Source organism: Musca autumnalis, unplaced genomic scaffold, assembly GCF_047663935.1.
Source record: "Musca autumnalis isolate F117 unplaced genomic scaffold, ASM4766393v1 scaffold_2, whole genome shotgun sequence".
NCBI classification, from domain to species: Eukaryota; Metazoa; Arthropoda; class Insecta; order Diptera; family Muscidae; genus Musca; species Musca autumnalis.
Window position 1 is genome coordinate 2,863,518 of NW_027411755.1, and position 23,342 is coordinate 2,886,859.

Below are 23,342 nucleotides of genomic sequence, written 5' to 3' on the forward strand. Positions count from 1 at the left end.
GCCATTTTACAACCTAATATTTTATTTTATTACATGTTGATGAGTTTTTATCTAAGATTAAATAAAATCTTAATTATACGGTGATTCGATAAAAAATCTCACTTACAAAATCAGTTGAACATTTTTGGCAGACTTTTGAAGTCACTATAAACAGATATATAACTCGGAGTCACACGACATAACCAAAATTCCATATCCTTTTGTTTTTCACTAAAAATATAGTGTGATGGCGCATTCCACAAACTTCACAATTTCTTTGAGATGAACATGATCGTACGAAATGTGATTTCCCTAAGCAATTTATGCAATACTTATGCACTCTAACTACATATTCTCTCTGAACGGGGGTCATCTGCTTAAACGTTGGACACATTCGTAATGGATGGTTATTAAAGCATAGCATACAAAGTTCTACTGATCCAACATTCATATTGCGTACTTCTTAGGTCGACATGAAAATAGAAAAAGAGAAAAGAGAGAACAGCCCATATTCACGGGTGTTGTATAATAAATGTAATTTATATAACACTCATACACGTGCATCAATTAAGAACTACTACTGACAGGAAGCACACAAAGCTTAACTATAGGTCGATATATGTTACCTGTAGATGTCTTTATTTTTACCACCCTTACATGACAGTCACTTCCTCTATTAACGTCGATTACTCTTCCCATCTTCCATTCATTTGGTGGTAGTTGATCTTCTTTTATTAGCACGAAGTCGCCTTCTTTTACATCACCTTTTGGATTCTGCCACTTGTATCTTTTATGTAATTCTTGAAGGTATTCTGTTTTCCATCTCATACTAAATTTTTGATGAAGAATCTCTAGCTTTTCCCATCTATTTATTATTGATAAGTTGTCGTCTGGGAATTCCGGTGCAAATATTAAGGGGCCACCGCGAAGGAAATGTCCTGGCGTCAAAGCTTCCAAATCATCAGGATCTTCGGACAGTGGTGTTATTGGTCTTGAATTTAAAACACTTTCAATTCTAACTAGAAGTGTACTAAACTCCTCAAAGTTAAATTTGTGTTCCCCAATAACTTTTTTAAAATGCAATTTAAAACTTTTAACACCTGCCTCCCATAAGCCACCCATGTGCGGAGCTCCTGGTGGTATAAATTTCCATTCAAAACCATGTGCTAAGTATTTTTTACAGATTTCTTCGGACGATGTCTTTAAAAAATTAATATATTCAGACTTTATTTGACGATTAGCGCCTACAAAATTAGTCCCGTTGTCAGACATAATTTTTTTTGGTAAGCCTCGTCTTCCTACAAATCGTATAAAAGCCGCCAAAAATGCCTCTGATGATAGATTGGAGCAAGCTTCTAAGTGGATAGCTTTTGTTGCAAAACAAACAAATACAGAGGTATAAGCTTTCTGATATGGTGAATTTCGCAATGTTCCACTTTTTATCTGGAATGGGCCAGCAAAATCTACTCCTACATAAGTAAAAGGCAATGTTAATGAAGATCTTTCAACTGGCAACGCTGCCATAATCTGTGATTTTAAATTTTGTTTGTATCGGGCACATACTACACAGTTATGAACATACTTTTTTATCGTTCGTTTCAATCTTGGAATATAGAACTGTGTTCTTACTGTTGCCATCATGAGTGATATGTCTCCGTGTAATAGTGTTTTGTGAACAAAATCGAGAAAAATATGACAGAAATGTGATGAATTTGGAATTATTATTGGAAATCGTTCGTCGTATGTCATCTCTGTGTTAGCCAGCCGTCCATTCACTCGAATTACTTTGTTCTTATCTAAAAATGGGTTTAGAGATCTTAACGTGCTATGTTTTGAAACATTTCTAGAATTAATTAAATCATCATATTCTTGTTGAAAGTAAGACCTCTGTGTTAATCGAACAAGAAGCATTTTCCCTTGGTTTAGCTCTTCGTGGGAAAGCATTTTTTTCATTTTATTCCATTCTTCTTTCGTATAAATCTTCTCGTTTTCTTTCTGTAATTGTAAATTCGATTGTCTGTCTATAGAAATCGACGATTTTTTTATGGATTTATTTAAAAATCTACTTATATAACCTGCCACCCACAAGGCCTTATTATAAGAAGAGTACCTCGATATTATTTCATTTTCAACAATCGTAGTATTAAACACCGCAGTGTTTCTCTTTTCCGGTGGCTCCGGTAAAGGTAAACTAGATTCTGGCCACGTATCTTCAGGACTCAATAACCATATTGGACCATTCCACCATAGCGAATTGTTTACTAAATCCTTTGCACTACTGCCTCTAGTACCAAGGTCAGCAGGATTACATTTTGATGAAACGTGCCTCCATTTTGCATTTTCAGCATTCTGAAATATCATTGTTGTTCTATTTGCCACATATGTATTCCAGGCTGATGGGTGCTTTTTTAACCATGCTAGTACTATGGTTGAATCTGTCCATAAATATATGGAATTTACATTGAATTTTCCTGTTGACACTACACTCTTTATTAAAGAAGAAAGCAATACAGCTCCACATAACTCTAACCTTGGTAAACTTATCTTTTTTAATGGTGCTACTTTACTCTTAGCCACTAACAAATGCACATGACATCGTTGCCTATTTTCTGAACGAATGTATAATGTAGCACAGGATGCTTTCTCAGACGCGTCACAGAAACCATGTATCTGAACATTGTTTTCTGGACTGAAATATACCCATCTTTGTATTTTTATTAAGTGTACGTCTTCGAATTCTCTTATGAAAGTTCTCCACTTGGACAAAATAGAAGGCGATACTTCTTCGTCCCATTTTATTCCGTCTAGCCATAAATCTTGTAAAAGGATTTTCGCCTGTATAATTAAAGGTGATAACCAACCTGCAGGATCAAATAATTTTGATACTGCAGATAGTATTTTTCTTTTCGTTATAGAATTCTCTACATAAAGCTTATCAATATTATAAGAGAACGTATCTGTACTGCATTCCACTGAATGCCTAACGTTTTTGCCGAACTCATATCCTCTATTTTTAAAAAATCAGAATTTAATAAATTTTCCTCAGGTATTTGGGATAAAAGGGCTTTATTATTTGCAGTAATTTTTTTTAGCGGAAATCCAGCTGCCTTCAATGTCAATAAAAGCTGATTTCGCGCGTCTAATGCCGACTCAAGGGTATGACCGCCAGTCAAAATATCATCAACATAAGTTTCGTTTCTAAGTATTTTTGCTGCAAGAGGTTTTTCAACTTCTTCTTCAGAAGCTATCTGCAATAACGTTCTTATCGCTAGATATGGTGCACAATTTATTCCAAACGTTACTCTGTTCAATTCATAATCTACAATTTCATTCGTAACACTGTCTCTGAGTAATATTCTTTGAAATGATCTATCGGATTTATGAAGTATTATTTGACGGTACATTTTTTCAATGTCTCCGTTAAATACATATTGATACATACGCCAATTTAAAAGTACAGACGTTAGACCATTTTGTAAAATTGGGCCTGTATGTAACACATCGTTTAAGGAATATGAGCTTCTCGTTTTCCGCGAACCGTTAAATACCACTCTCACTTTTGTGCTAACACTATCAGGTTTAAAAACTGCATGGTGAGGTAAGTAATAAGAATAATACTTTCCATCGCTCTTAAATTCTTTCGAAGTAACTTTGTCCATATGACCGAGTGATAAATATTCATTTAAAACCTCACTGTATGTAATTTTCAGATCACTATTCTTTTCTAATTTTTTCTCCATATTTTCATACTGACGTTTCGCTAAGTATCTTGATGAATCCAAAAATATTGCGTCAGGAAATTCTTCCTTAAAGGGCAACCTAACAACATATCTACCGTCCTGCCGACGATAAGTTGTTCGAGTGTAATATCTCTCGCAATATTCGTCAGCTTCTGACAAAATTGTGGGTGAATATATTTCTTCCTGTTCCCAGAATTTCTTTAGCAGTTCTATAATATTCTCTGACTCCTCTGATATTTCTATTGTTGCTAAAGAATGTGCTTGGCGTATAATTGGACCATAAATGTACCATCCGTAAACAGAGTTCTGAGCCACCATATTTCCTAAAATATTCCTTTTTACACCATCTAATATAATGTATGGTATTACGTCACTGCCTATTAGCATATCAACCTGAGCAGAAATTAAGAACCCTGGATCTGCTAGTTTAAGATTTTGAATATCAGTTAAATCTGACAACACAACGGTTTCGGAGGGTAAAAAGCTTGTTAAATGCTTTACTACTATTACTTGCGTTTTCAGTTCAAAATTACCTTTATTATTACATAACCTAATTCTACATACTTTATCTGCGTTAGCCACTACTGTTCCACCTAGCCCACTCACTCTGAAATTTGCGCTTTCAGTTTGTATATTAATTCGCTTCACTATTCTGTGCGTTAAAAACGATCTTTTTGAAGCCGAATCTATAAGTGCTCTGATCGTAAATATTTCCCCCGCATGTTTAAGTTGTACCAGTGCAGTTGGCAACATAACATCATCTTGGCTTAGAGATACATGAGTGTCTACATTGGAACGTTGATCTAACGCATTTGATGAACCAGGTATATCATCATTTGTTATATGAGTACTAGTCTGATGTTCTATACTAGAACGTGAATAATGTGAGTCCCTTGGTACCGATCCAGGCCCTGATTCTGATGTCATATTCGATATGTGCAATTTTGTGTGGTGCTTTCTTTTGCAATATAGACATCTATGCATACTGGTACATTCTTGTGATATGTGTCCACTTGCCAGACAATTATTGCATAAATGTTTCTCACGGACTAGTTCCATTCTTTGACTGACAGAAAAATTGTTAAATCTATGACAGTTTTTAAGAATGTGGTTTTTCCCGCATAAAACGCATCTATTTGTATGTGGTTGATTTAAACTATGTTGTCCTGAATAATCAGAATTTACTGTTTGTAGAAGCATTTTTCCTCTAAGACTATCTATCCTTTCAAGAACTTGGTGTCTATTTATCAAAAAATCTTCCATTTGGGACCAAAGAGGTAATTCCGAGTGAGACTCTAACGATTGTTCCCATAAGGTTAGTGTAATAAAATTTATTATAGTCAATAAAAATATGAAATAGTTAGCAGCTGAATGTGCATTGATACCAAAGGCATTGCCCAAATGATAATGCACTCAGCAAGGGAGCTGGTTCTTATAGTGGTAAGAGCATGGAACAATAGAATATGGGCTAATAACACTGTGTGTAATTTTTTGTGTCATTGAAAATTAACCATATTCTGACACCGCAGCGTAATGGAAGACGAAAAATAAGAAGACACGTGTCTCGGCGTTTTTCCCTGTTACTTCGAATTTCGCGGTTATGGGCCCCCAAAAACCTGAGGCTTTGATGTCAAAAAGGAACATTTTGTCAGGCTCATATCTTCTAAACCGCTGAGAATTTTAGTTTACTCCTGGAGGCAAAGTTGTATCTCTCATCTTAAAGAATAATAATTGTGAAGACATAAAATCCATTCAACCTTATCTTCGAGGTCAAAATCGTTAAGGTCAAGTTTCCGTTATATTTTTTCTCAGATTTTGGCCTACAGATATCAAACCGATCAAAATTGAATCAAGCAACCAACTACAAAAATGTACCTTAGATCTCAATAAACAACTTTCTAGAACGTACGAATCCTGTAGAAATGGTTCTTAAAGGTCAAAATAGCAAAACAAATGCAATTTTTATTTTCTTTTTTCGGTTTCTGCTCCATAGAAATTAAACCATTCAAAATTCAAGAAAACATTCAACCACAATAATGTAGCGAATATATCAGTATATAACTTTGTGGAACATCAGAGCTCTCTATGAACTGTTCTTATATTAACTGTCTTATAAAAATATTAGATTTTTCTACTTTTTTCTCCCATTTTGGGAGAAAAAGAATAAAATGAACTACAAAAATTTACCTAAGATCTCAGTCAACAACTTCCTAGAACATATGAACATTCTAGGAACGGTCTTTCATGTTCAAAATTCACTAACAATTATATTATGGTTAATGCTCAGGTCTGGAAATAACAAACTGTCCAACACTCTAGAAAATTTGTAAGGTTTTTTATTTACGGACCTGACCAGGAAAGAATGGGTAAAACTAATGAAATTTTGAGCTTAAAGGGCCGCTCCTATAATGTTCATATGTTCTAGAAAGTTGTTAACTGAGATCTTAGGTACATTTTTGTAGTTGCTTGTATTCTTGAATTTTGAACGGTTTGGTATCTATGGACCAGAATCGGAGAAAAAGTATAAAAATCTAATATTTTCTAAAGTTTTTTGCTATTTTGAACTTTAAGAACAGTTCGTAGTGGGCTCTGATGTTCCACAAAGTTGTATACTGATATATTCGCTACATTATTGTGGTTGAATGTTTCCTTGAATTTTGAATGGTTTAATTTCTATGGAGCAGAAACTGAAAAAAAGAACATACAAATTGCATTTGTTTTGCTATTTTGACCTTTAACAACCATTTCTACAGGGTTCGTATGTTCTAGAAAGTTGTTTATTGAGATCTAAGGTACATTTTTGTAGTTGGTTGCTTGATTCAATTTTGATCGGTTTGATATCTGTAGGCCAAAATCTGAGAAAAAATATAACGGAAACTTGACCTTAACGATTTTGACCTCGAAGATAAGGTTGAATGGATTTTATGTCTTCACAATTATTATTCTTTAAGATGAGAGATACAACTTTGCCTCCAAGAGTAAACTAAAATTCTCAGCGGTTTAGAAGATATGAGCCTGACAAAATGTTCCTTTTTGACATCAAAGCCTCAGGTTTTTGGGGGCCCATAACCGCGAAATTCGAAGTAACAGGGAAAAACGCCGAGACACGTGTCTTCTTATTTTTCGTCTTCCATTACGCTGCGGTGTCAGAATATGGTTAATTTTCAATGACACAAAAAATTACACACAGTGTTATTAGCCCATATTCTATTGTTCCATGCTCTTACCACTATAAGAACCAGCTCCCTTGCTGAGTGCATTATCATTTGGGCAATGCCTTTGGTATCAATGCACATTCAGCTGCTAACTATTTCATATTTTTATTGACTATAATAAATTTTATTACACTAACCTTAACCTTTCTAGAACATACGAACCCTGTAGAAATGGTTGTTAAAGGTCAAAATAGAACATACGAACCCTGTAGAAATGGTTGTTAAAGGTCAAAATAGCAAAACAAATGCAATTTGTATTTTCTTTTTTTCAGTTTCTGCTCCATAGAAATTAAACCATTCAAAATTCAAGGAAACATTCAACCACAATAATGTAGCGAATATATCAGTATACAACTTTGTGGAACATCAGAGCCCACTTCGAACTGTTCTTAAAGTTCAAAATAGCAAAAAACTTTAGAAAATATTAGATTTTTATACTTTTTCTCCGATTCTGGTCCATAGATACCAAACCGTTCAAAATTCAAGAATACAAGCAACTACAAAAATGTACCTAAGATCTCAGTTAACAACTTTCTAGAACATATGAACATTATAGGAGCGGCCCTTTAAGCTCAAAATTTCATTAGTTTTACCCATTCTTTCCTGGTCAGGTCCGTAAATAAAAAACCTTACAAATTTTCTAGAGTGTTGGACAGTTTGTTATTTCCAGACCTGAGCATTAACCATAATATAATTGTTAGTGAATTTTGAACATGAAAGACCGTTCCTAGAATGTTCATATGTTCTAGGAAGTTGTTGACTGAGATCTTAGGTAAATTTTTGTAGTTCATTTTATTCTTTTTCTCCCAAAATGGGAGAAAAAAGTAGAAAAATCGAATATTTTTATAAGAACAGTTAATATAAGAACAGTTCATAGAGAGCTCTGATGTTCCACAAAGTTGTATACTGATATATTCGCTACATTATTGTGGTTAAATGTTTTCTTGAATTTTGAATGGTTTAATTTCTATGGAGCAGAAACCGAAAAAAGAAAATAAAAATTGCATTTGTTTTGCTATTTTGACCTTTAAGACCCATTTCTACAGGGTTCGTGTGTTCTAGAAAGTTGTTTATTGAAATCTATGGTACATTTTTGTAGTTGGTTTTTTGATTCAATTTTGATCGGTTTGATATCTGTAGGCCAAAATCTGAGAAAAAATTATAACGGAAACTTGACCTTAACGATTTTGACCTTGAAGATTAGGTTGAATGGATTTTATGTCTTCACAATTATTATTCTTTAAGATGAGAGCTACAACTATGCCTCCACGAGTAAACCAAAATTCTTAGCGGTTTAGAAGATATGAGCCTGACAAAATGATCCTTTTTGACATCAAGGCCTCAGGTCTTTGAGGGCCCATAACCGCGAAATTTTAAGTAACAGGGAAAAACGCCAAGACACGTGTCTTCTTATTTTTCGTCTTCTATCACGCTGCGGTGTTAGAATGTGGTTAATTTTTTTCATGTCGCACAGTGTAATTATTTTGTAACTTAGTTCCTCAGATTGATTTAACGTCAATAAAAATCAGAATTTAATACACAGCCAAACGAAACGGTTGTGGTTAAGTTCTCGTCTTTTAACAGAGGGTATATCTCTGTTGGCAAATCATATTTTAGGCTAGTTATTTTCTTACCTGCACAACTCTGTCACATACCACTCCTCGTAACACATTTCGAAAATATACATACATCAATGCACACACAAACAATCGTGCAAACAAAAATCACTGACATACACACAAAGATATCATTCTATATAACATGTTCTTATTACTAATATTTATAATGCTGCCAATTAAATCTTGTTAGAGTCTCTAGATGTTGCCTGGAAAATCTATATGCTGTTGCCAATGATGTTGTTATTGTTGATGATGATGGTGGTGGCGGTGTGTTGGTACTCTAGCCATTGTTATTGGCAATGCCTCCTTGTCTTGCCTTTGCCTAGCCGATGAATTGATGCTGCCGTTGCTCGTCCTGGCATTGTTGCTGTGGTTGCTGTTATTGTCGCACACTAACGAGCTTGTAAAGTTATAATTCAACATGTCTCTTGGCAAAGTAAAAGCAAAGCTCTGTGCTCCACACACAATGCTCATATTACAAATTACACACGATGATACGTGACTTTTAACTGCACTCATTCACACAGACCCTCACCATTAATACACAGAAATTCTTAGGATAAAAGAACACAGGCCACCATGTACATACGAGTATGTGTGCGTGTAAATGTGGTTTTAAGTTAATGGCTGATTGCAGGAATGTTGTTGCTACTGTTGTTATGGTATATCAAGGCTGGAGCAGTTATTTCGGACTCTAGAATTTCCCAGATTCTCCAAGCACACCACAATATGATCTCTGGCCATCGATGAGTGGCAGCGGTAGAAGTACACCGACCTATCGATGAGTAACAATGAAAAATTCAACGAAATAAAACAAACAAAAAGAAAGCAACAACCACAAGAATCTTGGCAATTCAATGCCTTCTCTCGTAACCAATAACACCAGCAGCATAACTGCTGCTGAACCACTTTACATGAGACTTTTATAAATTGAGGTATTGGTGTTGCAGCTGTTGTTGTTTTTGTTTTTTTTCTCCTGTGCTACGGTTATTACCGTAGTTGCTTCTTCGTTTTCTTTCATACGAAACGAAAAGAGAAAAAAACAACAAGGTGTATGAATGAGTGCAGCATAAAAGCGTTGAAGAACCATTAAAAAATTACGACCACAAATAACACCCAATAAGATTCTTCAAAGAGAGCTCTTGTTGCACACATTTTTACAAAGGTTTTCTTAAAAAAAAAAAGGAGAAGTACTAAGCTGGAATCATGCAAACATATAAGCCAACACTGGGTATTTATATGTGTATCTGAACTATAATGTATGACTTGTGTGCTAGTATTTCTAACGAAATGGAAAAAATAGCTACATATTTTTGTTCTAGCACGTGGCACATTAGGATGTTATGAGGAAGTTAAATGTTCAATGCTTATAACCTATACCGCCAGGGTAGGCTGCTATAAGTGGCTTTGCAACAAATCGAAGTAGTGGTTTAACGAGGGTATATACAATTGCATATGGTCAAAATGTGTCCCATCAAAATAATGGTTTTAGACCCTAAGCATGTTTGGACGAAATCCGTTTCATACCATTTGGAGTCGATTTAGCAATGTCCGACCATCTGTCTGGCTGGCTGGAGCGCACGATAACTTCCGAACGGATTAACCGATTTGATCCAAAAGTTGGCCTTCGTAATATTTTGTACAAACTTAGTTTAAATTCGAAGATGAGCCATATCGGTCCACTCCTTCCACTACCTCCCCCACAAAAGTTCAAAAATGTTAAAAAAATTGTGCGCACAATATCTCTTGAAGGGTGTAACCGATTTGGTCCATATGTGGACTACATCGGTCCACTCCTTCGGGTACCTGCTCTCGACCTGCTCTCGAATATTTTTGATTTTTTTTGTAACAACTTGTATTCGCTGTCCCCATTACGACGGTACAAGTTTTTTCAGGGGCAAGTCCATTCTTCCTGAGAAAATAACTCGAAATATGTTAAAAACTCACTATGTGGTGGTTGGAGCGCAGTATAACTCTTGAACTAATCTACCGATTTGGTCCAAAATTTGGCCCTCGTATTATTTTCTGCAAATTTAGGTTAAGTTCGAAGATGGGCTACATCGGTCCACAACTACGGTACCTCCCCCCACAAATTAAAAAATGTCACTAAAATAGTACACGCTATATACGAGAGCAGTTCGGAAACTTCTTAGCCTAGCACAAAAAGCGCGGTATAAACAGAAAAAAGTTAAGTGTTTTGGAAACTTCCATCTCTGTATTTATGTTGAAGGGAGCAACCGATTTGGTTCAAACTTTGGATCTGTTAATATTTTGTCCAAATTCAAAAATGTCCCATATCGGTATCCTCCTCCACAAAGTTCAACATGTTTTTCAATATTTTTTTGAAGTGTTTCTTTGGAAATTTATACCGATGCTACTCGTTGTGGTCCTGTTTACAACAATATTATGTTTTTCGTAGGCAAGTCCAGGCTTCCTGGTACCGTGGTCCAAAAGCTCTAAGCTATACGGTGTCCAACTGAAATGACTAGTGGAGACGATATATCCTAAAGAAATGGCGTCACTGGGCGGAACTTGCCCCTGCTATTTTAGTTACTTTCCGACGTAAACTGTAAAAACGCCGATACACGTGTCTCATCTTTTTAGCTCTACTTTCATAATCTACTCGATTTTCCTTGTAATTTTTTTTTATTATTGTCGCACAGTGTTTCTGCATAATGGGTATCGTAGAGAATTTTTAAATTTTTAGACTTTTACTTTACTAACTTTTAGAGACAAAACTGAATGAACCCCAACAAATGATATTTGAAATAGAAAGTGCATTGTAAGAAAAGCTGGGAAATTTTAATGATCACGTAAGTAAGTCTAGACTTCGATCGGGAAATTTTAATATGTTTTATGCGATTACAAACATGAACTTTTCCCAGAAAATATTTTTACAATAATACCCATGTACAAGTTTACCAAGATTACCAATTAGACCTATTCAACTTACGTGTGACATGCTAATATGCTCACGCCATCCGTGTTTTTTTACTCTTGTCCAGAAATAATTTTGCTTTTGGTTTTTGTTTTCCTTGCTCGTTTGCAGAATAAACAGTAATTGAAGTCCCGCCATTTATGGCTTTCCAAGTTTCTAGCCATTGTGTGGTCGTGAAACTAACACATTCGCAAAGGTGATGTTGTTTTTGCTGTGTCGCATGTGTGTGTGTGTGTTCTGGGAAGAACTAAAGAATACGTAGCGATTGGACGGCGGAACAAACGTTTACATTTTGTGACAATATAACGACTCACGTAACGTGACAAATGTGACAAGCGTGAAACGTATAACAAGCCAAACGTTAATGACAAATTGGCAACAATGTTCGATGCATGCCATGGCACGTCTGTATGTATGACAATATTTTTTCTTACGGTTTTGTCACACATACAATATGTGTTTGTACAATATTCATTTCATGGTTTCTTAATGTGTGGGGACCCGGAAAATGAATACAAGAAAAAATCAAATCAAAAGAAAAGAAAATAACACAGAAAACAAGAACAACTAATGGTGATGGAAATAAGTTATTGCTTAACAATTTTTTAAAATTATATACTTAAAAGCTGTGTTGCTTAAAAACATTATAAAATCTGTGGGTTTTAAACAATTAACTCACAAAATTATTGTCCATCTGCACATAATCCTAAAACCATAACTCACATTAAGCCAACAAATATCCTACAAATTCGAAATCCATTTATTTTAAATAAAATACAAACAATTCGGGTTTTTGCTTTGTTTCATTTTGTTTCTTTCGTTTTAACACAATGGCTAAAAACTAACGCACCAGCAACAGCAACAACAACTCAACAATAGAGTCAAAGCCAAATATAATACAAAAGGAGTCAACGCACAATCCTGTATACCATATACCTAGTTTATACATACACACATACATATGTATGAACCCACAACATTCATACAACCTCACATGCAGTTTTGCAACAGCAACATCAGTAAAATCCTTTTTTCTTAACAACCATAAATAATTGCATTGTTCTTGTTGTTGTTTTTATTTTTTGTGGTTTATATATTTTTTTCTCGCTTTGTAGTTTCTGCTCCATATCCAGTTTTTTTTTTCTTCAACTTTTTCTCAAAAAGGCCCATAAACACATTCCGACCAATAAAGCACACATCACATACAGAAACCAAGTGCGAGAGCCACAGCCAAAAAGAGTTAAAATAAGTCGATTGAACCTCTTGATGTGTGAACATGTGTTTGTTGTTATTATTTTTATTTATTTTTGTTAGCGTAACATTACCAAACACACCGGTGTTTGTATGAATTGGACTAATGTGTGACCCTTTGAAATGTACATTCATACATATGAAACATATGAATGTGGTCGTAATTTAGCCCACCACTGTGGGATGCATAAGATAATGAACCAGTTTTCTGATAACCACACTTTTCAATATTGTGGTAAATAAGGCGAGGAGAAGAATAATTAAAATTTCGACAGTGCAATACATGACTGGACAAAAGAGTACAGATGCCAATGAAAACGACATCTGTGTATCAGGTATAATATTCCTTTGTATAATCGACCTCTAGGAGAACAAGTAAAAAATTATCAGTCAGCTTTGCTGACAGAGATAAATCCTCAGACCGTGACTATACAAAAAAGTGACAGGAGCGGTGGAAAAAATGCTTCGTTGTAGAAATATATAGAGTTTTCCTAGGAGATAAAATGCTTTGAAAGTTTTAGGTGTTAATTTTTAGGCGTTTGTGGGGTAGGTATCAGGAACAGTCAGCATAATTTTTCCACTGACAGGCCTTATAACACACTCTAAACAGAGTAAAATTATAGCATTGTAACAAAGGCTATTAAAAACTTTAGTGTGAGAGATGTATGAAGGAGTGTTCCCAATGTACTCGGGTCATTTCGGGCCAAATATCTCAGGAAGTATTGTCTTCCCATAGCAAAACATATATAGTTGATGTCATGATTACAACACGCTGTAGCCGATCTTGAAAATGGATTTAATTTTGGGAGTCATTCCTATAAAAGTTTCGAACTTTTGAGAGGTCCGGCCTGAAAAGCATTGTCCGATATATACCGTATTAGAAGTTGATATATGTACGTTTGAGAGAAATATAGCAATTTGCTAAACTCCATCACAAAAGTTCAACATTTTCGCTTAAGCGAACTTTTGTGATGGAGGAACCCAAAGGCGTTGTCCGAAATAGACCTTCTTGGTATTTTATTTAATCTTTTTACAATGTGTAAAGTTTCGGCCTAATCGGATTCTCATTTCGTAAGTAATGGTGCTCATCAGTTATTTAACCTGGTGTCGGCAGGATTTTTCAGAGCTATTGACTTATTATCTCAGAAAGTATGGACGTGTCTCCGAAACAAAACTGGACCGTCCTATTACAGACTAAGAGATAATCTGCTGCAAAATATTTCACAATTTAGTTCATTTTGGATAATTATGGAATTTCTTTGGGGGAGGTACCCAACGAAGTGGACCAATATGACCCGTAGTCGAACTTGATCTAAATGTACACAAAATATTACGAGGACCAAATTTTGGACCAAACCGGTTGATGCGTTCGAGAATTATCGTGCGCTCCAGCTAGCCAGACAGACAGGCGGAAAGTGCTAAATCGACTTAAAATTTTCTGAAACCGATTTCGTCCAAACATAAAATCCAAATAATATTTATTAGCAAAAATACGTCCTATGTTTTCGTCTGCAAGTTCTTACGTGCAAAAAAGGTATTCGATATATCTATAATTGAAAGTTTCAATTTACACAGGTTGAGGGTATATTTATGTTTTGTTACACTGTGCAACACTGCATTTTTTTGCATTTTTTTAAAGTACATATTTAGACTACAAAAACCTTAGTAGGGTTTTGTCCTGTCAGATCCAGTTCGGATTTTATGGCCTCATCTAAACCGGGCTAAATCTACACTTTTTTGCATTTATCAGGTCTTTATCTCAGAAACGAATACGAATTTAGCCTTGTTGTATTTAGCAATATTGTAGCCCTAAACTAGTAGAACTTATCTTTTGAAAAAACCACACAAGAGAAACTCCATCTAGGGCATCAAAATCTATAAAATATAGAAAATTTTATATAATTGCTGAAATTCTGGTCAGTATCGGCGACACTATTGGGAGTTGAACCAAGTAACCTCTTGCAAAAATCTTCCAAATAAAGTTCTCAACAATTCTTTAGAACAGTCTGAAACTCTAAAATGCTTACTTCATGTTGTTTCAGCGGTATTTTGCATCATACCTTTTACAACACGTATTTCAAACACAGTTCACACCAACAGTTTATTCTCGCATTTCGGATTTCACTACATTATTGGCATTTTTATTAAATCATCGTTGAAAAATGTACTGAAAACAACGGCATAGAGGCATTTTACAACAATGACATGTTCTGAAGAGTTGTGTATTACATTCCAGGGAATATTTTTTCAAAAGAAAATATTCAGAAAAAATTAACGGTTTTTGAGATATGGTGCGAAATGTATAAAAATTGTGGAATTTTTGCATACATTTTGAAATTTGAGGCAATAAATGTAGTTTTTCGAGTTCACTATTCCTCCAAATATTTTATTCTTTTCCTTATCTACAAATTTGCTTCAGAGGTCAGAAGAAGATTCGCATTGGTTTCAGAGATATAGCCCCGAATTTCTTTAAAAAGTCAATATTTTACCATGTTTAGATGGGACCATAAAATCCGAGCTGGATCTGACACAACAAAAAACAAACTAGGGGTTCTTGTCGTTTGGGTATGTACTTTCAAAAAATCCTCAGTTCGAATTGTTTGCACAAGATTACTTTAAAAATGTTGCACAGTGTTATCAAAAAATCCGCTGTGCCATCATTACTAAGTAATTTGTAAAATAAGTAGTTTTGCCTAGCAAAAAGTTAAAGATAACCTGTATTTTCTAGCTCAATGGTAATGCAAAAGGTAGCTTGTTTTCATTACTTTGTAAATTGTTGGTGGAATAAAATCAGTTTCATTGACCAACGTTTTCGTACAGGCACCTAAGGTCAAAAAGTTGTGCTTTAAAGTACTCACAGCATTCTGAACAGATATAATATATAAATTTCATTTGCTATGGATTCTTAACTATAACCACTGTCCAACTAGTCTTGTTTAGTAGATTTCAGATTTTCCAGTTCTACAGTCCATAAAAACAAATAACAGAAACTCCTCAAGCTCAAAACACATACATGCACGCATAGACATACTATATGTAATTTGAAGAATAAACCTCAAAACAAACAATCTCGCATACACACACACTTTCACACACTGATTCGTAGGCAAATAAATTCATTCATATGTATACTCCTTTAAGCATACGCCTGAATTTATGCCTCGTTTAATTTCTTACTCTTTTTTGCAAAGGAACAACAAATACAGCAACAACAACACCTGCGACCTGGCAATTGTTATAAACAAACTTGTGTGTTTTTGAAACGCTCTTTAAAGTGTACGGACCAAACGTAGAAATAAATAACTACTCACAAAAAAAAATATCCAAACACACAAAGCCACACGCATAAATGGTCAAATGGCTGTTGCAGCCAACCAACCTGATGTTGAAAGTCAGAGCAAAAAAGGAACTGGCAAAGCCCATCACACTAAACATAGTAAACATAAGAGTTATACAAATACTAAAATTTATTTTACAAAAAAAAAAATCACAAAAGCGCACACATCAACACACACACACACTTGCCACTATTAAATATAACAATGAATCCAACAGCATCAGAGAAAGAAGAAAAATAAGTTGTGGAAAAACACAAGAGCGGGACTAACAAAAATAATAATAATAACAATAATAAAAAAGCGAGCAGGCAATACTACAACTATGAGACTCTAGTGATGACCGACCGTCCATGTATGGCGTTGTTGATGATGATGATGATGATGACGGCGATGATGAGAAAACGCCAAGCCATGGCATGCCACGCCATCCGTGAAAGAAACGACAAGGCACGCAAACAAAAAATCACATAACTCACAAACATACAAGAGGATATACCAAATCAGGATTTCACTTTGTACTTCAACAAACTTACAATAGTGTGGAGGATCAAATAATGCGGTTCATCAGGGGTTTAAGGAGTTGTATAATTTTAATCACCCTTTAAGGTTCAAATGAGAAAATGGATTAAGCTCGTCATTATTGGCTGTAGGCGAGTAGGAAATATATCATTCAAACTTATTAGTGAAGAAGCGAAATAAGTTACTAAAAGATCCACCCTAATAAACAGTCATAAACATGCATAAAAACATACGCTCCGAAATAAGAGTAGCGACTGCATTACAAACGACAAAAGCAATTAGAGTGTGTTGAAAATGTATTATAACAGGATTTCTGTAAAGACGCGACTTTTTTCCGCGCACACACACGCACATATCCACAAACGCTACTATTTCCTCCTCATAATTCCGTGTGAACACATACATACCCCCCATGCACTTTAGTGTTGGTATAGCGTTCAAATATTGTAAATGTAGACGAACGAACAGCAGCGATGGTTTTTTTCCCAAACGACAAATGTTATTGTCGTTGTTGCCGGTGTCGAGTAACAAAATTCCACTGTTTACGGGCTAAATCTGATGTGGAATGTGCCAACAAGGAGGGACAGACAAACAACTCCGACACAAAGACAAAAACGAAAACAGTAGAACTAAAGCATGAAAGCTTAACATTTAGCAGCGGGAAAAATGTTGAAATGTTTAACGCAAAATTTCACCAGCCAACAACGCTGACACTCGTTAGCGTTGGGGTTGCTGTGATTTAGATGACACTGTGTAATCTCAGCTTTGTTATGCTTCGCTATTAGACAAAAATTCCCAAAGATGATGGAGAACATGGCGAAGGAAATATACGAGGGTGTTATTGTGATAACTGTTGGCAATAACACCTTTAAAAAATTGTATATTTTTGGGGTCAGAACAAGTAACCTAAAAAGTTGCACATTGGAGCCGGAAAAAGTGAATTGTGGTTAACGGTTAAATCACTCTCGAAACCTGGGAAGAATGAAAATAAGACTTCAGTCACGTTTGTGCGACGCTACATGTTATGCTAATTGCATTAAGGATATTTATTTTGACCACAGATTCTTTAAGGAAAACTCTGCCAGGACGACATGGACACTATAGGAAAGCTTGTCGAGACAGCTATCCCCTGTGCTAATAAAATCTTTAAAGAATATTGCTACATCGGGCAATATGTCTCGATGAGCTTTCCAATGATACCCATATTGTCTTGGCAGAATCTTTCTTAAACGATTTGTGTTCAAAATAAGTATCCTTAATGCAGGGTCATTCCCAAAAACGGCCAGGGTCATTCTAAAGATTTTATTAACTCAGGGGATAGCTGTCTCGATAAGCTTTCCTATTGTACTCGACGACATGGGTACCAGAATTTTTCTTAAAAAATCTGTGGTCCAAATAAATATCCTTCTTCTAGGGTCATTCCCAAAAATGTAAATATCGCGACATCGGGCAATATATTTAAAATATTTTATTAGCACAGTGGATAACTGTCTGAATAAGCTTTCCAATGATACCCATGTTGTCCTGGCAGAATTTTCCTTAAAGGAGCTGCGGTCAAAATAAGTATCCGTATTGCAGGGTCATTCCCAAAAACGGTAAATATCTCGAGATCAGGCAATATTTTTAAAGATTTTATTAGATCACGAGATAGCTGCCTCGATAAGCTTCTACAAAAAAACATTTTTAATTAGATCTGCAGATAGTTATCTCGACAAGCTTTCCTGGCAGAATTTTCCTTAAAGGAACTGTGTGTCAAAATAAGTATCCTTCTTCTAGAGTCATTCCCAAAAAGGTAAATATCGCCACATCTGGCAATATTTTTAAAGATGTTATTAGCTCAGGAGATAGTTATCTCGATAAGCTTTTCAATGATACCCATGTTGTCCTGGCAGAATTTTCCTTAAAGGAGCTGTGCGTCAAAATAAGTATCCTTCTTCTAGGGTCAATCCCAAAAAGGTAAATATCGCGACATCGGGCAATATTTTTTAAAGATTTTATTAGCTGATACCCACTTTCTCCTGGCAGAATTTTCCTTTAAGGACATAAAAAGGATATTTGTTTACAAAAAAGCATTTTTTAAATAACTCTGTTAACTTTAACAGTGCTCCGCTAAAGCGCTGTTACCAAAAGCCTTAACAGAGCAGTTTGTGTGGTAAATACGAATTTATCTTAATGGACACACGTCGATGCTAACAGAATTCCGACTACTAACAAACCCAAGGTACGACATCTTGGAGTAGTTAGTAGTCGGAATTCTGCACCATCGACCAATCTTCACGTCGTCCACGCCTGCCACAGATATCTGTCGGTCGGTCTGTGGAATGAATAATATTCAAACCTGTTAGAACGCCTGAGAACTGCGAGAGTCTGCCTCCTCATGTCATCAGTGGGACATCTGTAGGAAGATATGAAGATTCTTCCAGTACGGCAACACAATGGCAAGCTTTTGTAGCAGTATTAGCTCGGGTGTGACTGTGAGAGTCATCCTAGTCAGCGTACGGTAGATAGACTCCCTCACCCAGGTAACTCAGGAGGGATCTTCACGATTTAGAGGGAGAGAGAGATCCAACATTCAAAGCCTAACAACCAAGTTGTAATAGGATTCACACAGATGGAGGAACAGATTCCAAAAGCAACTATCGTGTAAATGCGGACCTCGGTGTACATCATCCATAATATATCGTAGCTGAAGAACGTCAGTTGCCATCACTAACTAGAGTAGTTTTGGCTCAACTAAGTTCCGGATGATGCTGCGGTCGGATTTCTTATAGGACAAGGATTGATGACAGCGTGCAAAACATCTGCCCTACTCAATTAACTCCAGTATCTTTGAACAGACAGACTCAACTAGGGCAGCTGGTCTACAAATAACAATTTACTGTTACAACAAGAAATTAATTCTAAAACATTGTGATCTTTTTATTCAAAGGATGCATTGAATCCTTATAGTCGTCCTCAGTCTTCATTTCCCAAAATCCGCATACTAACGACTTAAAGTTTTAAATAACTTTAGTATAAAATCTTCATTTTATATGGCTCTATATAAAGAAGGAACTTTTTTCAAACTATCATCTAAAAAATAACCCCAAAAATGTCCTTGCCGCTTCAAAGTGGAGGGAATCTCTTTAAACTTTCAATTGCTTAATTTGCCATTTATTTGAGCATCGCATAAAAAACGTAGAATTAATTTTAGTCTGCAATTGTTATTCCACTACATGTGTATGTACTCTACTAATCACCAACATCCCCCCTCCCTGCACTTTGCTATAACCCGCCTAAAGTCTAGAATTCATTTCAATTAGCCAACTCAATTGTGCCAACATGCCAAACACGTTTATCAAACATTTCCAAGTGGCAAATACATTCCAAAATGGCAACTCAACTTAACTCGGCGACAAATCTCAGTGAGACTAAACTTGAGCCCTCCAAAAGAGCCAAGAAAAAGTGCCAACATCAGCTAAACTATACAAAAGCACAGACAACACGAAAAAGAGGAGTAAGAAGTCCTAAGCCAAAAAAAATTCTCTGCTGCAAAAATTATCAACTAAAGTGTAAATACGGCACAGCAGCCGGGACAAATGCTGAAATCTTAAGCTTGTTGACACAAATCTCTTGGCCAACAGTGAACCTGAATGAAATTCCTAACAACACAAGTCCTGTCCGACGATCCCTGGGTATAAAGAAAACAGGAAATAACGGACACTAAACGAAAAACACAAATAATGCTGTATTTACATCATTGCGAAACGTGCACAGTAGACATGGGTGTAGAGAGGAAGAAGAAAATAAAATAAACTAGTAAATATAATTTAAGAGAATTCCTTCACTCATTGCAGGTACTCAGTTTGAGAAGTACTCATCATAAATATTACTTGTGGTGACTATTATCGTATTAGATGCTTATTATTTTGTACTTACATTAAATTCACCAAAATGGCTAGACCAGATGTTATTAACATGACAGGAGCGTTCAGTTCAAAATCTTGGTTTATGACACGTTGAATGGCTAGCCACACCAAAATGGCTGTAATGAACCAAATCATGACAACAGATGCCAAGGCTCCAATCACTTCGGCACGATACCAACCAAAGGACATGCTGTAACAGAAAGAACAGAAAAATATATGTTAAAAGATATTGGTAAATCGGGGGTTATGTTTCAAAGTTAATGCGAAAAAGGAGAATGACTCTGTCATTGGAAACTTGTGAGCACCAAAAAATGGGCTGTATATTCCCAGCAAACCAAATGTGGGACGTCCGACACGTCTTCACCTCCTAAATGTAAGCTTATCAATGTATCTTTCTCCGAAAACTCGTCAAATGATCTTCCTACCGTACTCTATTGTAGGTAATAGACTACTTTTTTAAACCCCCTTTTTATATATTTTTATTTGTTAGTATGTATATCAGCACAGTTTGGGCAGACGTTGACAATTTTGTTCTTTCTTTGTGCGTTCTGAATGGACAATTTTCCATCTCCATTACTCAACTTAATTAACATAGATAATTGTTCCTTCGCATGTACTTTTTCACGGCTAGATTTTTCCGCTTTCATGCTGGCTTCGCAGATCTCTAAATTGCCAACCGAAAGAGCAAGCCTTCGAGGCGCAGACTGTCAACGCCTTTAGTTTTTGGTGGCCTGCTTATAGAGAATCGCCTAGGCCAACCACAAAGAGATGCCATCCACAAGATAACTGCAAAGATATCGTCCCGGCTGTGACAACGACTCAATAACAAGTAAGAAAGTATTAAACGGCTTTGCCGACTGAGTTATACCCCCAGGTTGTGTGAATTGAAACTTTCATCTATTGACAATATCGATTCTAATACCTGCTACGCAGATTTTGTGGAACTTTTTGGAAATATAAACTTGCAAAAAATATATTTGGGTTGAAACTCAAAAGGGGATGTACTTGAAGGAATGGACCGACATAGTCAATTTTGGAAGTGGATCTTCTTTTGGGAGTCATTACTTTCTACAGATATGGTGCTCACCACTCATTTCAGTTGGTCACCGTATAACATAGAGGTTTTGGGTCACGATGTAAGGAAGCATGTACATGCCCACGAAAAACATATTATCGCTTAAAAAGTGCGCGAGAGAGTTATAGTGCGCTCCAACCAGTATACATGGTGCCATAGGAGATTTTCACAACTTTCGGGTTATTTTCTCTGATAAAACTTGAACCGTCGTAATGAGGGCAGCGATTACAAGTTGTTACAAGAACAAGTAAAAAAGTATCAGTCGGCTTTGCCGACAGAGATATACCCTCAGCCTGTGTATATTGAAACAATTTTTTTTCCAAAAAACGCATGTATTTAGAGAGTTTTAAAAATTTTGGTGGTTTGAACTGACAAAAATGTTGATTAGGATTTAATATCAAAAGTTTTGCGGAGGAGATACTAAAAAGAATGGATCTCCAGCCACTACATATGGTACCATAGGGGTTTTTTAGAACTTCAGGGATGTTTGCTCAAGAAGTATGAACTTGACCCTGAAACAACTTTTACCATCGCAATTGAGGCAGCAATGCAAGTTGCTTCAACAAAAATCAAAGTGATTCGAAAGCAGGTCTTAAAGTGAACATGTATCCGAAATTTTGAGTGGGACGTACCGGATGGAGTGGACAAATATAGTCCATATTTGAACCTGATCTATATCTGGTAGATATATTAGGATGTGTAAAGTATGGACCAATTCGGCCACTCTCTTCAAGAGTTATTGTACGCACAATTTTTCCGAACATTTTTGAACTTTTGTAGGGGAGGTACCTGAAGGAGTGGACCGATATGGCTTATCTTCGAACTTAAACTATGTTTGGACAAAATATTACTAAGGCCAAACTTTGGACCGAATCGGCAGACCTGTTCGAGAGTTATTTTGCCCTCCAACCTCCTCACACGGTGTCATAGGGGTTTTTTGCAACTTTCAGGCTATTTTCTCAGGAAGTATGGACTTGCCCCTGATGAAACTTATACCGTCGTATGGAGGGCAGTGAATACAAGTTGCTAAAGCAAAATCAAAGCGATTCGAGAGATGTTCCTAAACTGAACTTTTCCAAAATTTTGTGTGGGAGGTACCCGACGGAGTGGACCGATTGAGTCCATATTAAAACCTGATCTAAGTCTGGTACACGCTCCGCGATGGGCAAAGTATGGACCAAATCGGTTACACCCTTCAAGAGTTATCGTGCGCTCAAATTTTCCGAACTTTTTCGAACTTTTGTGGGGGAGGTACCGGAAGGAGTGGACCGATATAGCTCATCTTCGAACTTGAACTAAGTTTGGACAAAATATTACGAAAGCCAAAATTTGAACCGAATCGGTTCATCCCTTCGAGAGTTATCGTGCGCTCCAGCCAGCCAGACAGACAGACAGACGGACGGACATTGCTCAATCGACTCCAAATTGTCTGAAACACATTTCGTCCAAACATACTTGGGGTCTAAAACCATTATTTCGATGAGGCACATTTTGCCCGTATGAAAGTGTATATACCCTTCATAGCCTAAAGGCTGAGGGTATAAAAATCGAAGCGATCAGAGAGCAGGTCCTAAACTGAACTTTTCTGAAATTTTGTCTGGGAGGTACCGGAAATATTATGAAGGCCAAAATTTGGACCAAATCGGCTCATCCGTTCGAAAGTTATTGTGCGCTCCAACCAACCAGACAGATGGACGACTTCAAATTGTCTTAAACGGATTTCGTTGAAACATACATACTTAGGGTCTAAAATTATTATT

General features: G+C 36.1%; 1 protein-coding gene across 3 annotated transcripts in view; it reads right to left on the reverse strand.

Moving 5' to 3' along the window:
* The window catches only part of ZnT35C (solute carrier family 30 member 3), a 159,282-nt gene that overhangs the window by 48,618 nt on the left and 87,322 nt on the right, over window positions 1-23,342 (reverse strand). For all 3 annotated transcript variants that reach the window (XM_073966539.1, XM_073966540.1, XM_073966541.1), the window contains one exon: window positions 20,518-20,697. In XM_073966539.1, the coding sequence (XP_073822640.1) occupies window positions 20,518-20,697 (180 nt within the window). The remainder of the gene's footprint in view (window positions 1-20,517; window positions 20,698-23,342) is intronic.